Raw genomic sequence first — 14307 nt, forward strand, 5'->3', positions numbered from 1 at the left:
GCAATGGGGGCTGTCTTCGCTTCTACCCGTAGTTGCACTGTTTCAGTGGAAACGCTGCTGGTTGTTGTTTGCAGTGCTGCATAAGGGCTTCTTGGACTGTTCGATAGTTCCTTGCCCCGTGGATATGCAGTTCAGGAAACATTATAGGTGCGGGTTTCAGCCTGGGCCGTTTTATGAGGTTTGTTACATGAAGACGTGGTACGGTGATATGTACGGGCCTCGGTGCCTTGCAGAACACATCCATGGAATCCACACCAAATATGTTTCTCAGGGCAAATCGGTTGGGGATAAGCGCTGCAGGCCTGACGAAATCTAATGCGATGCTCCAATCTTGACCTCCCTCCACAATCAAAGCAATTGGCATGATGGATAGTGACCAAAACTTCGCACAGCCACATCAGACTCTCATAACCGTGTCAAACACGTGACTCTCCACTTTTGCATTCAGGTTGGTTCTGCTCCCGCTTGTACGTGCGTTTGCCCTCACAAGTTATTGATGCTTCCCTCTCCATTTCAAGTTATCCAAAGGCAAATAGCTCGGGTGCCTCAACAGGGCTGTCCCAGGTGCTTGCAGTAGTTCGAGTCTCCCTCCAAGTCCTCACCGCCCTGCTGCATCCTGCCAACACACGCCGTTGCTTGCTAGCCCTGCAGAACACGGCTGACAACTCCATCTCTTCTGCAGCCCCAAGGCGGCACCTTGACATCTGCACATCTCTGTCAGGGCCCTTGCCGCCTGGCCGCTCAAAAACAAAACAATCGCATCGCTTACGCGTTCAGCACCTTCTCAATCTCCGGCGCCAGGCTGGCGGGGGTAGCCATGCTGCTGAAGCGCGCCACCACCTGGCCGCTCTTGTCCACCAGGAACTTCTCAAAGTTCTGAAAGTGGTGACGCAGTGACAGCAACGGGAGGGGACAGGAGGCAGGTCAGCAGGCATCAGAGGCGGGTAAACGGTGGATGTGAAGCGGTGTCACGCCGCCATGCAGCAGTGCCTGACGCGACTCCCTCACAAGTTATGGGCTGCCTTACAGGCCGACGTGCAGCCCCACTCACCCATTTAATCATCTCCATCATGAACTGCTTCTTTTGGCTCTTCAGGTACCTGCCGGGGAAGGAAGCAGTCGAGCATTGTTGTGAGACCACTGTGCTGCGCCACAAGGTGTGGGATACCTCGTCGCAGGCACACATCTCGCGCAAAGCCGAGCCGGGGCCGGTCAATGGCTGCAAAATTATGCCATACAAGACTCCAGTCACCCACTTGAACACGGGGTTGGCGTCGTTGCCGTTCACGTCCGACTTCTCCATAATGGGGAACGTAACGCCGAAATTGCGCTGGCAGAACTCCCCGATGGCGCTAGCGTCCCCAGGCTCCTGGCCTCCAAACTGGTTGCAGGCTGCGCACGCAGGAGAGCGGGCCACATGTGTCAGTCACTGTATGTGTGGTCTGGCTGAGCGGGGGTCTCTGCTGCAGGCCTCTCACGCGTGAACACTGGATGCGCACAAGTCAGGTCTTGCCGGAACATGCTGGGCCACCATCAATTGCATGGATACCAGCTGTTGGCGTTCAAGTACCAATCATCCCAGGCGTGCTACCCGCATCGCCTCCTATCCAATGCAGAACCTTCCCGGGGCTCTGCCCGCCCATTGTGTCCCATCGTGGGATCCCAGCCAATATTACTCACGGAAGCCAAGGATGACGAGCCCCCGGTCCTTGTACTGTTGGTACAGCTCCTCCAGACCCTTGTATTGTGGCGTAAAGCCGCACCTAAGATCATGCACGGAAGCAGTGGGGGATGGCGCAACGTGGGGTTGGCGAGAAACGAGCCGGAGTCGCAGGACCGGCGGGGCGGTGGCGGAAGCCACACGTTCCGAGTTGAAACGCCAGCAAAGCTCATTCTTGAGGCCAACGCGCGATAAACTCACTTGCTAGCCACGTTCACGATTAGGACTGCCTTGCCCTCAAGGTCCTTGAAAGGAAAGGGCTGTCCCGAAAGCGTGGTCGTCGACAGGCCGTAAAACTCGGGGTTCGCCATGCTGCTGAAGCTAGCACAGGTGTTAGGCGATTGGTTATTGGCGACCGCGACAGACGCTGCGAGCGGCGACAGGAGTACCGCAATCGATTGCAATCGTCGCTGGTTCAGTAGATGCAAAGGCGAACCGCAAGCGTATGCAGACAGCATGTGAGTGAAAGGGTTTATATAACAGAGACTCCTCAATAGCCAGCGCGTCAACATCTGCAGGGAATTGCCTCAACTGCGGGCGGTGTCATCATCCCGCGATTAGCAAACTTGGCTTCTCTAACTGGCGTCAACGTTGGCGCACACCTACCACAGCAGCAACAGCGAAAAGCGCTGAATGTTCTTTCTCTTTCAGGCGAAGCTGCCAAACTGCAGCCAGCGACCAAGGCACACCAGGCCGGAGCAACAGGCTGTGCGGCCAGCAAACTCCCTCACTCCTCAGCCTCATTCCTACCTCACTTGCCTACGCGCACTGCCCCTCTTTGCAAGTGCTCCTCTCCATCGGCTTCCGCCCTTTCCACCGGTGGCCGCCCCTTCTCGGGGGATTCCTGAACCTAAGCCTATCTGGCTCTCCACGCCGTATGTCCAGACGTCGGCTCACTAGCCTTACCCCGCACACGGTTACTGATCACTGTACATGTCAACGTCTCGTCAGTCAGCAAGTCAAAGACAGTCCCAGCCCTTGTTGTGGTAGACTCAACCCATCACCTGCTGTCAGCACACGTGCTTCAAGCTGTCGGTAGCGCGCTGGCAGGGGTCAAGGCCACCCGCACAACGCGTGAATACGGAATGCGCGCACACTTTGTTGTACTCACGCACACGCACGCTGCCAGTCCTTAACATCCGATGGGATGAGGGGCATGTTACCCTGCGCCCTTCCTTCCCTGGCCTGTGACGGCCCGAGCGTCCGGGACCCACGACATACCCTATCACTGCACGACGTAACACTGTTTACCCAGACCAATGTCGCACGACAACCACCGCGCGCCATCAAGCACTCAAAATGCGCAACGCTTTGGGAACGCCGCTTCAGTTGTGAGAACCGTTGCCGTTGCCGTTGCCGTTCCCGAGGCCGACGGTGACTCCGGAGTTGGTGCTGCAGACGGAGGGGCCGTCGAAGAACTCGCGGTGCAGGGCCTGCACGGCAGCCAGGGCAGTTGTGAGTTGTAGCCTTGCTGCAGCTCGCCTCAACCTTAACCAAAAAAGAGTCGCTCGCAAGGCACCCTTCACACCGATGCATCAGGGCAATGTCCGTGCCGGCGCTGGCTCACCTGCACCGCCTCCACGCCGCGCGCGCCGTCCACCACCAGGCTGATGTTGGTCTTGGAGGCACCCTGGCTCATCATGAGCACGTTGATGTTCTCGCGCTGGAACACGCTGAACGCCTGCGAGCGAGCACACAGCGCATTAACACATGCCGAAAGTTGCATTAGCGACAGCGGGTTCTAAACATGTACCGATATCGTAGGGTCTTGCGGATCTGCGCCCTGTCATACCTCTGGGACCTGGGGTTACCCTTCGAGCCCTGACTAACAAAGCAACCAAACCATCATATATTTGGGCCTCACCCGCATGAGAATCTCGCTGGTCTTCTCCACGTTGCAGATGAGCGACAGGATCGCAAGGTTCTTGCGGAACGAGACCGCCGCGATCTTCTCCAGCTCCTGGCTCAGCTGCGTCAGCTCGTCCTCAACCGCGCCCGCCACCTTCTTGGGGTCCAGCGTCAGCGACACCGAAACCTGCCAGCGCGAGGGGGGTTGCGCGTCAAGCAGCAGCGAAGCAAGTGTGCTTCAGGAGCCTGTAGCGGCGTCCGGACGCAGCGACCAGCGACACGCCGTCATGACCGGACCCGGCCGCACCCAACCCGGCTGCACCCTGCAAGCCAGCCGACGCGAGCAGCACCGGCCGCACCTCGGAGGTGGCAACCACGTCCACTGAGATCTTGTGGCGGCGGAAGGCGTCGAACACGGTGGACAGGAAGCCGTACTGGCCCATCATGCGTGTGGAGATGATGTCAACCAGCGTCACGTTGCTCTTGAGCACGATGGACGTAACCACGGTGCAGTCCATGGGGCGGGTGGCCGAGATGATGGTGCCGGGCGCGGTGCTGTGCGGGTTTTGGTGAGCGGGCGGCAACAGTTGCTGGTCAGCGGCAATGGCTTTTTTCAAGCACGTCACAAGATGCGTATCGGCGCAGTCGGCATCGCAGGCCGCTGGCTCCGGCGGCAGGGGTCCCCAAAGCTCGCTCACCGGTTGTACGAGTTCTTCACACGCACGTTCATCTTGCCGGAGCGGATGGCGGGCTGCATGGCCTGGGGGTGCAGCACCTGCAGCGGCACACAGAGGGAGGCAATGACGAGCAGAGCGTGAGCGCCATAGGTGCACAGTTGTTTGCGCCCTTGCCCTTCACCATAAGCGCTGTGAGCCGTGTGGCCACATTGATCCTACTTCCACTGCAATCATGAATTGCACGGATGACCAAGCGGCGCTGTACGCTGGCTCTGCCCGGATCCGCCCGGGTGCGGCAAGATTCTTGCCACTGCCAACCGCCGCCCGCGCCACTCTGCCGCTGCCGCTCTCTACCGACTCCGCTCCCTGCACTCCACTCGCCCGCTCATCTCCTGGTGTACCGCGCCTCACCCGCTGGGTACGGTGAAGCCACCCCAGCCCGCCCGGCCCCCTCCGCCTGCCCACCCTTTCCCACACACACACAGCCCACCAACCCTCGCACCTGCGCGCCGAAGTACGCCAGCTCGGTGGCCTCCTCAAACGTGAGCTCGTTCACGGGCTTGGTGGAGGGCACGATGCGCGGGTCCGAGGTCAGCACGCCTGCCGCATGTACACGCACACATACACACATTTCCCTTCAACACACACAACACACGCGACCACCAGGAATGGCGAGCGCACACGACGAGCTGCATGCAAGCGCGGTTTGCCCGGTACTCTAGCCCGGTTTGCTTTCCATCCGCGCTGCTGAGCTGTTTGCCTACCCACCCAAGCCTTGCCGATCGTGCCCAAGCTGTACCCGGGCACCGCCGCAGCTTTGAGGCTGTACCCAGCCCGGACGGACGTGAGCTGCTGTCACGCCGCCACTGGATCGCGCCTGCCGCCGTTGCGCCTGCCGCCCAGCTGCTGTCCGCCTGCCGCAGTGCCCGCCGCCCCGAATCGCCAAACTTCGCAGCTGCGCCCTTCCGCAGCCCTGATCCACCATACAGCCTCACATTGGCCCCCGGCCGCGGCCCGCCCGTCCGCCATCCATCCATATACATCCAAGACCGTCACTCCCCTCTGTGCGCCTGCCCCTCCCCGCCACTCCCCCGCCCCGCCCGAGTCTCCACCAACCCCAGCCCTCCGCCCACTCACCGTCCACGTCCTTCCACACCTGCACCTCCGGCAGCTCCAAGGCCGCACCCAGCACAGTGGCAGTCAGGTCCGAGCCGCCGCGTCCCAGGGTGGTCACGGCGCCTGCGGGCATTGAACAGAAGACGTGAAAACTTTATCGCACCGGGGCCAACGGCTCTATTTACAGTTCTACAGATCCACCGCGAGTAGCCGTGACACGCCTCTGCCGCTGAAGCATGTACCCGCTCACCCTACCCCGTCCTTTACTAAGACCGGCCCGGGATTCCGGCGCCCGCCGCCCGCTACGATTGACCCCTCTTGTCCTGACAGCTGCCCCCCGGTCCGCTGACCCAAGCCCTCCATGCGCACGCACCGGTGTTCTGGCCGCGGCCCAGGAAGCCGGTCACGATGGGCACCTGCGGTTGCGCCCACACCGGCGAGGCACACGAGGCAGTCAGCAACAGCGTGTCCAGCGGCCCGAAGCCCGCAACCGACAAACCTCAGGCCGTACATGATCGGTCCCAACCCTGGAGGCCCCGCTCCCACCTCGGGCTGGGCGGTGCCGGGGGCGGGCGCCAGCGCCTTCTTGATGGCGGGCAGCGAGGCCTCGTAGATGACGTCGGCGTTGGTGAAGTCGTCGGTGGTGGTCATGCCCAGCTCCCAGGCGTCGTGCTGGCGGGCGGCCACGCCCTGTGATGGCACAAGAGACGGGTAGGGGAAGAAGCCAGGAGTGAGGCGAAAGAGCCAGCTGCGGCCAGGTTTCGCAAGCACGTGCCCTGCTGAGGATGGCGCCGGGTATCATCGTGTGCTCGCGAGCGCACCAAACGCCACACGCCAGCGCGGTGCGCTGCCTTGCTGCTGCGGCTGCTGACGCCAGCTGCTCCACTGTCCACGGCGGGTTACCCTGTGCCTGCCCCGTTTCGCGTTCTTGAGAGGTCACATGGCCACTCCAACCCCTGCGCCCGCTGGCTGCGGTCGCTGCTTAACCTCCAGCTGCTGCCTGCTTCAGATGCTCGCGTATGCTCCTCCAAGCCATCGCCTATGTCACCTCCACAGCCACTCCAAGACGCAGTCCTAGCTACAACGCCCCTCTGCAAACCCGTCACGCCCCCGGCTCCTCTGCTCCATCTGACTGCCCTGCGCGCTTACGTTGACGCGCATGTAGGAGGCGAAGATGCGCGTGGACAGGCGCTCGCCGAAGGACACCAGGCTGTCCTTGGCGCGAGGGGTCAGGTCCTGCGGGAGGGGGGGGCACATTCATGATACTTTACGAAGAAGCGAAGTTGTAGCTAGGGGGGCCGTGGTACAGGTGCAGAGCAGACAACAAAACACGGCTCAACTAACATGGCAGCAGGTTTGTTTCGTTGATCACGGCCGAGGGCCACCCAAACCCCGTGAGACGGCATCTGGAGCCCCCGCTTGGCCTCGAGCGTATGGCCGCTGATCGATCCACGCTCTTCCCCTCACTAAACTCCCGCTCCTTGCTCGTTGCAAGCTGCCGGCAGACACCCACTGACTGTGGCCGTCTGGTTCACACGCCCAGCTCACGCACCCACGCGCGCTTTGCTCAGCACATGCGCCCCCGCCAGGATCCTCAGTGCCGTGCGCGTCCGAATCCCGTAGCACATTCGAATCATACCGCAAATCACCTACCTGCATGATGCTGATGCCGATCAACAGCTGCTGCAGCTCGTTGACCATGCGGTCAACCTCGGTGCGCACGGCCGCCTCCACGCCCAGCTCATCGCACGTGTCCAGGTGCAGCTTGCGGATGTTCCTGTGAACGGATGGTTGATTTAGAGGGAAGGCAGTTAGATCATTGCGAGGCCACAGCGGCATGATGAACGGGCGATGCCATAATGGGGATTGGGCTAATGGCAGTCCGGGCCTGACAGTGTACCGTAACTGACGTGTAGTGGTGCGGGGCGCCCGGCGATTGTGATAGTGGTGGCGGCCCGACCATGCGCTCGCACTGGGCCCTGTCAGGTCCAACGCAACAAGTTATCTGATTGATTCACTCACTTGAGAGGGGCCAGGTCGCCAATCTGGTCGGTGGGGGTCTTCAGAGCCAGCTCACCGCACTCGAGCAGCATGTTGGTGGTCTGGAGGCATCCAGGCAATGGTACAGGTCATTGAACTGACGAACCCGCGACGATGGAGGGGGGATGCAGCCCACAATTTGAAGTGCGCGAGTAGTGTGTGGCCTGGTGAAGGATGGCAGGCCACGGCGCAACCGGCTGTCGGCCACCCGCGCCTGGTGTCCACAGGTGCAGTCCCATGGCCCATGCGCCGTGGAGCTCCATTTAAGGTTGCTTTGCGCCCCTCTCCCGCCCCCCTCCACCCAGACCCGCACCTTGCCCATAGCCGACAGCACCACGCACGGCAGGTACTGGGGGAAGCTGCAGATGATGTCCGCGACCTCACGCATACGCTCCGCGTCGCGCACCGAGGAACCGCCGAACTTGTACACCACGTTCACCTGCCGGACACGTGTGCGCGGCCGACCTTAGCTCAACTCCTAAGCTGTCAAGACCCAGCTATTGGGGTGCTGGCGGGGTGACGCAGGCAAGGTCGAAGGGCCGAATGCCCGTCCCACATTTTGCCGCGCACTTTTTCCTGCCACGACACCGCAGCCAAGATGCAGAAAAGAAACGACACCCCAGATGGTCTCTCTACGCGGAAAGCATGGCCGATGTGGAGCGGGGCGTTGTTTCGCGTGGAATTCGATTCATCGCGCGTGCCACACCCTTCGCGTTCCTACCTGCTTGACGCCCTGGCCGGGCTGCTGGAACTTGCGAGGAGCATCGACGGTGGCTGCCTTGGCGATGACAGCGCCCCGCAAAGCGCTCCGCTTGCGAGCAACAGGCGCCGACGAGGTCGCGACGGCGCGACCGCGCAGGATGGGGCACGCGGGCGCGATAACCGGCATCAGAACAGGCGCAAAGGTGCGCTCCGAGCGAGAAGCCACTCGGGCAGACTGGCGCTGGGCAGCAAGCTGCATTTTCCCTAGTCCTTCTGAGAAGCAATTTGGTCAAGTAAACAGTCTGCGGCGTGTGTTGGTATTTTGGCCTAAGGCCGAAGCCTGTAATTGCCTTGTACGCAAAGAAAAGAAAGACCTGGTTGTGGCACCGGCCTGAAACACCCCGAGATTGCTTCCCCCCATCGTGCTCGCCCTCGAAAGTCGAAAACAACACCCCGCCGCTGATCCCGCCGATTACAGGTTTACCCCTAAATACCCTCTGTTGAAGCAATGGCCCTCCTTGCTACTCGCCGTGTCTCTGTGCCCTGCACTCGCCAGGCTCGGCGCATCGCCGTGCCGAGGTAGATCGTGGCTGCTAGCGAGCTGTTAACAGTCTAATTGCGCTTGAAATATAATGGGAGGTGCCGGGGGCTGACGCAACTTGTTGTCCTTGTGCCTTGGTGCAGCTCGGTGCGCTCTCGCGGCGCCCTGCAAGTGAAGGCCCTGTTCGGCGGTGGCCAGGTAATCTATCAAACCATGACAGTATTGCATGGCTGAGACGGAGCGTTGGAAGGGCTGGCGGCTTTGTGCGTGCTGGGGCTGCCAGCACCTTGCAACGCCCCTCGCCCGGTGTGTGGCTGACGCCCGGCGCCCTTACGGTGCTAACCCTACAGGGTGGCGGTGGCAACCCCTTCGACATGAAGAACCTGATGGAGTCTGTGAAGAAGGCGCAGCAGCTGGTGCAGACGGAGACGGCCCGCGTGCAAGCCGAGCTGGCTGCGTGAGTCGGGTCGGGCGGAGCCGCGCTGGGTGCCAGGCAGGCGCATGGGGCACAGATGCCTCCAGGCCTCAGCAACAAGGGGACAGGGCACGTGCTGAAATCTGTGTGTAGGGTGTTTGCCGTCAGCATGCAGTTCCCATTTGTGGGTGCTTGGCTAGTTACACCACGCAGCACCATAGGGTGGAAGGCATCGCAGTTGTACCGTATGCAGGCGTCGATTTGCACCCGCCTCATTCGTTGCTGCCCCTCCTGCGCACCAACAGCACTGAGTTCGAGGGCTATGACGAGGAGGAGACCGTGCGTGTGAGTCCCTTTGATTCATAGCGGTCCGGGACTGGGGCAGCTTGGGCCAAAACAGCTGGAAACGCAATGGGTACTGACAAAGGCAGCCCCGGCTGTATCAATCCAAACGATATGGGTCACCCCGATCAAGCCATCGGCATGCGCATGCGGTCCTGTTGGGCGCAGTTTAAGTCGGCAACATGGTGCGGGCTGCTGATGGAGGGTTTGTTGCGGACCTCCACGCGCGTGAGGTCCACACACATATTCACTCGTATATGTTGACCGCGCGCAGGTGATCATGTCGGGCAACCAGGAGCCCAAGGGTGTGGAGATCACGCAAGCGGCTCTGGATCTGGGCGCTGAGGTGGGCAGGGGGGGCGGGCGTAAAGGAGGTACAGGAGCAGACGGAAAGCAGGCACAGGAAGGAAAGGGGTGGGTGGGCGGCGGACGGGAAGCAACTAGAGTTACGCAGACTGCGTGCGCCGGGGCACGCTGCGGGCCTACCTCGCCTCCGTGTTGTGCGGGCGGCGCAGCTGCTCCTGTCAAGCCATGGAAAAGATAAATGCAGCCGTGTGCCAAGGGCCAAGGGAGCAATACATGCGAGCTCAAGTGGACCGAGCGCCACCCCGTCGGCAGGAGGATACAATGCGCCCTGCGGGTGTCCAATGGCTCGAATGCGCCTGGTGCATTTGGGGTTGCTCACTTGCGCTCCTCCCCGCCTGGCGTTTCCGCAGGAGTGCTCCAAGCGCACCACCGACGCCATGCGCGATGCCCACAAGAAGTCCGTCACGGTGCGTACCCTCACTCGCTCTCAGGGCTGTAAGGGCTACCAGGTTGCCCGGGGTCCAGGGGCGGCGCGAGGTGAAGGGCTGCTGCACTGCTGTGGAGCATGCCTGGACTGCATGGTAGCGGGGCGGTCACGTGCATGGGCAGGCCGCTCCGTGGCCCTGCCCCTTCTTCTGCAGAGCACCAACAGCGTTGTAACCGAAAACACATGTCTGCATTTCTGAATTGATGAATTGCTTATTGCAGGGCATGAAGGAGAAGATGCGCGAGCTGGCCAAGAACCTGGGCATCCCCAACCCTGGCGCCCTGAACATGTAAAGCGCGTTCCATCAGACAGACAGATAGAGATAGATGAAAGCATTTGCGTCGAGGTTTTATGCAATCATCATCTTCTTACACAGTCATGAAGAAGTACGTTTCTGGTGGTTGGCGGGCATGGGCATGCGCTGTTGCAAACAGGGTGCATACGGTGCGGTACGTGCCATGTACTGGACTTGAGGGCAGGCCGGCCCAGGCACGATGCCTCATGCCGCGTTTGCTCAGTAAGTTTGGACATGTGTTCCGTTGTTTGTGTCAAGTGGTGTTAAGCCATTCGTTGACCCTGATTTGCTGCACGGCTCGTTTGTTGGGTGCCAGGTCTGCCAAAGGCCGGAGGTGTTTTGCGTGTAGTCACACGCAAGCGGATTAGTGTGTTGCACAGGATGCTGAGTCCTGAGTTTGTTGTTTTACATGAGTGTTCACGGACGGATGATGGGTGCCCGTGGGTACACTCGTGTCGAGAAGGTGCCTACGCGTGCTGCTGGAAATAATACGGACCAAAACGCCACACGTGTAAGAAATGCGCTGCTTGGATGCCTGCGGGCTTGGATACGGTATTGAACACGCATGTGGGAAACAGCAGGGTAACGCGGGCAGGGAGGGAAGGAAGTGCCGAGGGCGAAGGCGCGGAAATGCTGCATCCGAGCGGGGCGGGTCATTCCGCCATTCATTCCCCTCCCCTCCGTGCATTGTTACCGCAGCATACTCGGCGATTGGATGCAGCCATGCTGGCAGCTCGCACTTTGGCGCGTCGAGTCCAGGGCGCAATCCCTGGGTCCCCTTGGGCACCGCCTACCCTCTATGACCTTGCGTCGAGAATCAGGGCAGCCCAAATGAACCTGATGCTACACACTTACACCTGCTGATCTACACGGTCTTCCCCGTATAGGTGAAGCAACTGTCCCGCTGCGTGTTTCAGCAGTCAGACGGCACCTTTAGTACATGGGGCATCGCATTCCCAGTTTCCACCAGCTCCAACATGTCATTTGGTTCACGCATGCAGCCTACATGACCAGTCCAGATATTCAACCACACTGTCCAGAACAATCTCTCCAGACCACCGCCGAGGTGCCGACCCAGGCCGACCACTTGTCCTCCAAACTACGTGCCATGCGCCTGTCTGCCGCTCCAATCCCATGCTTACGCACTGCCGTGGCCACATTACGCCCCCGCCTTCAAGCTCTACCCGCTGCGCCCTCCGGCCAGGCTGGACACACCGAATCACAAGCCGCACATGCCACACAGTCCAAAAAACCTCACTGTGACCCTCACGATGCCTTCGCAAGCGGGCTGCCCCCGGACGCGCCCGCCGCCTCAGTCTTGGTGATCATCGCGCGCACACTCGCCGGTGAGTGCACCGCCCGCAGCTCGGGATTTTCCCGCAGGAAGTCCGCCGCCTCCGCCGCCGCCGCCTTTGACCGCTCCATCCGCGCCACGTCCTCGCCCGCGCGCGTCGACGACTCCCAATTGCCGCCGCCCTCGCCACCCTCCGCCAGCGCCGCCCGTTTCGCCGCCGCCGCCTCTGACTTCATCCGGCTCGCAGCCGTGGCGCGTGACACCATGCTAGCCCCGCCCTCCGACATGCCCGCAATGCTGCACGCGTCATCCCTGTCGGCGCCGCCCGCCGCCGCCGCCGCCGCCCGCCGCGCCGCCACCTGCCGCATGGCCACATGGTTCATGGCCTTGACCAGGTTCTGGCGCCAGGCCTTCTCCTCGCCCGGCGCTGGTCCCTTGCCGTCCGCGCCACGCAGCGCCTGCACGCTCTCCTGTGGGGACAATAACGGAGGGGGGCGAATAGAGAGGGGGGCAAGATGAGCGCGGGCGGATCACTTGGGTGACTGCGCAGCCGGACACTCATGGCCACCGCCGCAGCCCAAGGAAGATCTTCATGCACTGGTTGCACTCTTTTCCTTTGGCGCCCCCGCCCTGCGCTTTGCCGCATGACTCTGCCTCCACCTCAACCCAAACCCAAACCGTCATGTTCAGTCCATCAAGCCCCCTCCAGCCATGGCCTAGCCTCCTCACGCCCTGCTGTCCCCTTCATTTCTCAAAGACCAACTTTTGGCTCGGCTTGTATCATCGCTCCTCCACCGTCTATCTCTCTCCACCTAACCACATCCCGCTTGCTGCCCCGCCCTGCCCTGCCCTTAACAAACCAGTTATGCCTGGGCCCCACCCCACCTCGGACTGGACCCCCAAAGTAGCGGTAAGTACGATCGCGGTAAGTAAGACTTATTTTACTTAATACTACTTACTACTACTTATTATGACTTTTTCCGCGCCCTGCGCTGCCCCCTACCACACACCCACCTGCAGCTCGGGGTCGTCGAGAGAGGACATGAAGTTGTCAAAGTCCAGGTCATCCGCGAATTTTAGCAGCTCCTCCTCCTCAGCTTCCTCCAGCTTCTCCACCTGCTCCGAGCTCAGAGCCCACGCCGGCTTGCCCGCAGCCGACGCCACCCGCACCTTGCGCCCGCCCGCGGCCGCGGCCTTGGCCGCCCCGGGCTTGGCACCGCCTGCGGCGGCGGCGGCACTGGTGCTGGCCTCCGCTGTGCCGTCTGCCCGCCCTGCAGCCTCCTCGTCCTCGCCGCCTAGTGCTAGTGCGCCCGCGGCTTCTGAGAAAAGGTCATCTACGAACGAGGCCATGGCGACCTTGCTCGTTGCCGTCAGCTTCTGGTTGGCTTCGCCAACCACCTCCTCCACGAACCCGCTAACATTCGCCGTGAGCTCCAGACGCTTGCGCGCCGCCTCCGCTGCAGCCGCTGCGGCGGCTGTTGATTGCGGGCTGCCGCTGCCCAGGGCGGCGGTCCGTGCGACGGACTCCGCTAGGGACTGCCGGACCGCCTCCGCGCCTTTAGCTGGCCGCCAGAAGCTGACATCTTCTCCGGTCAGGATTGCGGCTCGCAGTTGCGCGCTGTGGGGAGAACACGGATGAGGTCGGGGCGTGCAGGCGAAGGTAAATAGGTGTGTATCGTCTGCGCGCCCAGATGCTGTCTGGTGATGTCAGGCAGAAGTTGGCAGGGCGGGCAGCACACGACACAGCCACTCACTTGAACGAAGTCACGCTCTCCGCCTTGGCCGCCTCAGCCATCCGCCGCTCCTCTTCCCGCAGCGCCGCCTGCAGTTACCACAACAAGGAAGGGCTAAGTCCACGTCCCTGAAACAGCCGTGTAGAGGCACCGCGCTTTGCTGCTCTGGCGGCAGGTGCCGCCATCGCCTTCACACGTCGCTTATTAGTCTTGCTACCCCTGTGCATGCCGCCCAGCCGAACTAAAGCGCCAACTCACCTCACGGTTCTCCTGCTCCAGGTTCCGCACGTACTTCACATGCTTGCTGGTGGCGCTAACCTGCTTGGGCGCCAGGCTGGGAGGGAACACCTGCACGCGCACGGCACGTCCGCTGCGCCGTTCAGAACAGTCCGCCTGCCACCGACGGTGGTGCTTTGAAACATAACGCTCGCCCACCTTTTGGGTTGGTACCAGCCCCAGCGGCTCAATATTAGAGGGCACCGACGATGGGAGAAACGGCTTCAGCCCAGGCGACGAGTCGACCGCGGAGGGCTTTGGTCGCTCACAGAGCATCACACCCTGTATCAGATCATGAGGACGGGAAAGGTTAGTCCAACGCGTCGCTTCAACGCAAACGCGCAATTTGGTCACATTCTCCTAAACGCGTGCCATCGCCTCACCTTCTCCCCGCTGCCCATTTGTTAGCTTCTGAATCACAGTAACTGCTTCAAACTGAGGACGGGGCTAGTTGTTCAGCTGCAAATTGGACCTAGTTGCGACCCGGGTCGTGGGACTTTCTTAACGTGTTCAAT

General features: G+C 61.4%; 4 protein-coding genes across 4 annotated transcripts; 1 reads left to right on the plus strand and 3 right to left on the minus strand.

Annotated features, from left to right (window-relative positions):
- Positions 1 to 174: 174 nt before the first annotated feature.
- On the minus strand, positions 175 to 2133 carry CHLRE_10g458450v5 (uncharacterized protein). The gene is made up of 5 exons (XM_001698523.2): positions 1922 to 2133; positions 1681 to 1763; positions 1257 to 1392; positions 1052 to 1100; positions 175 to 876 (listed from the first exon to the last, which is right to left on the minus strand). Exons 1-5 carry the CDS (start codon positions 2029 to 2031, stop codon positions 766 to 768), a joined length of 489 nt encoding a protein of 162 aa, XP_001698575.1. The 5' UTR covers positions 2032 to 2133; the 3' UTR covers positions 175 to 765.
- A 54-nt stretch (positions 2134 to 2187) lies between these two features.
- Positions 2188 to 8450, minus strand: CHLRE_10g458500v5 (uncharacterized protein). The gene is made up of 14 exons (XM_001698524.2): positions 8123 to 8450; positions 7715 to 7840; positions 7384 to 7463; positions 7015 to 7138; positions 6511 to 6597; positions 5908 to 6051; positions 5735 to 5777; positions 5383 to 5484; positions 4748 to 4845; positions 4267 to 4343; positions 3928 to 4123; positions 3585 to 3755; positions 3288 to 3401; positions 2188 to 3153 (listed from the first exon to the last, which is right to left on the minus strand). The coding sequence occupies exons 1-14, from the start codon at positions 8360 to 8362 to the stop codon at positions 3046 to 3048; spliced, it is 1710 nt and encodes a 569-aa protein (XP_001698576.2). The 5' UTR covers positions 8363 to 8450; the 3' UTR covers positions 2188 to 3045.
- A 123-nt stretch (positions 8451 to 8573) lies between these two features.
- CHLRE_10g458550v5 (uncharacterized protein) lies at positions 8574 to 11016 on the plus strand. The gene is made up of 7 exons (XM_001698337.2): positions 8574 to 8682; positions 8788 to 8842; positions 8995 to 9101; positions 9365 to 9404; positions 9676 to 9747; positions 10118 to 10174; positions 10416 to 11016. Exons 1-7 carry the CDS (start codon positions 8612 to 8614, stop codon positions 10485 to 10487), a joined length of 474 nt encoding a protein of 157 aa, XP_001698389.1. The 5' UTR covers positions 8574 to 8611; the 3' UTR covers positions 10488 to 11016.
- A 149-nt stretch (positions 11017 to 11165) lies between these two features.
- CHLRE_10g458600v5 (uncharacterized protein) lies at positions 11166 to 14283 on the minus strand. The gene is made up of 6 exons (XM_043067109.1): positions 14176 to 14283; positions 13952 to 14074; positions 13775 to 13864; positions 13538 to 13605; positions 12798 to 13401; positions 11166 to 12253 (listed from the first exon to the last, which is right to left on the minus strand). The coding sequence occupies exons 2-6, from the start codon at positions 14066 to 14068 to the stop codon at positions 11756 to 11758; spliced, it is 1377 nt and encodes a 458-aa protein (XP_042920506.1). The 5' UTR covers positions 14069 to 14074; positions 14176 to 14283; the 3' UTR covers positions 11166 to 11755.
- Between the last annotated feature and the right edge of the window lie 24 nt (positions 14284 to 14307).

Source organism: Chlamydomonas reinhardtii, chromosome 10 (genome assembly GCF_000002595.2).
Source record: "Chlamydomonas reinhardtii strain CC-503 cw92 mt+ chromosome 10, whole genome shotgun sequence".
In the NCBI taxonomy this organism is placed as follows: Eukaryota; Viridiplantae; Chlorophyta; class Chlorophyceae; order Chlamydomonadales; family Chlamydomonadaceae; genus Chlamydomonas; species Chlamydomonas reinhardtii.

Coding starts and splice junctions, on each gene's coding strand:
- CHLRE_10g458600v5 (XM_043067109.1), bottom strand. CDS start 14,068: ATGCTCTGTGAGCGACCAAAGCCCTCCGCGGTCGACTCGTCGCCTGGG. Junction 13,865..13,951: donor GGCTGGTACCAACCCAAAAG/GTGGGCGAGCGT, acceptor GTGCGCGTGCAG/GTGTTCCCTCCCAGCCTGGC. Junction 13,402..13,537: donor GAGAGCGTGACTTCGTTCAA/GTGAGTGGCTGT, acceptor TTCTCCCCACAG/CGCGCAACTGCGAGCCGCAA.
- CHLRE_10g458500v5 (XM_001698524.2), bottom strand. CDS start 8,362: ATGCAGCTTGCTGCCCAGCGCCAGTCTGCCCGAGTGGCTTCTCGCTCG. Junction 6,598..7,014: donor TCGGCATCAGCATCATGCAG/GTAGGTGATTTG, acceptor CCCCTCCCGCAG/GACCTGACCCCTCGCGCCAA. Junction 6,052..6,510: donor CCTCCTACATGCGCGTCAAC/GTAAGCGCGCAG, acceptor GTGCCATCACAG/GGCGTGGCCGCCCGCCAGCA.
- CHLRE_10g458450v5 (XM_001698523.2), bottom strand. CDS start 2,031: ATGGCGAACCCCGAGTTTTACGGCCTGTCGACGACCACGCTTTCGGGA. Junction 1,764..1,921: donor ATCGTGAACGTGGCTAGCAA/GTGAGTTTATCG, acceptor GCATGATCTTAG/GTGCGGCTTTACGCCACAAT. Junction 1,393..1,680: donor GCTCGTCATCCTTGGCTTCC/GTGAGTAATATT, acceptor CTGCGTGCGCAG/CCTGCAACCAGTTTGGAGGC.
- CHLRE_10g458550v5 (XM_001698337.2), top strand. CDS start 8,612: ATGGCCCTCCTTGCTACTCGCCGTGTCTCTGTGCCCTGCACTCGCCAG. Junction 8,843..8,994: donor CCCTGTTCGGCGGTGGCCAG/GTAATCTATCAA, acceptor CTAACCCTACAG/GGTGGCGGTGGCAACCCCTT. Junction 9,748..10,117: donor CTCTGGATCTGGGCGCTGAG/GTGGGCAGGGGG, acceptor GCGTTTCCGCAG/GAGTGCTCCAAGCGCACCAC.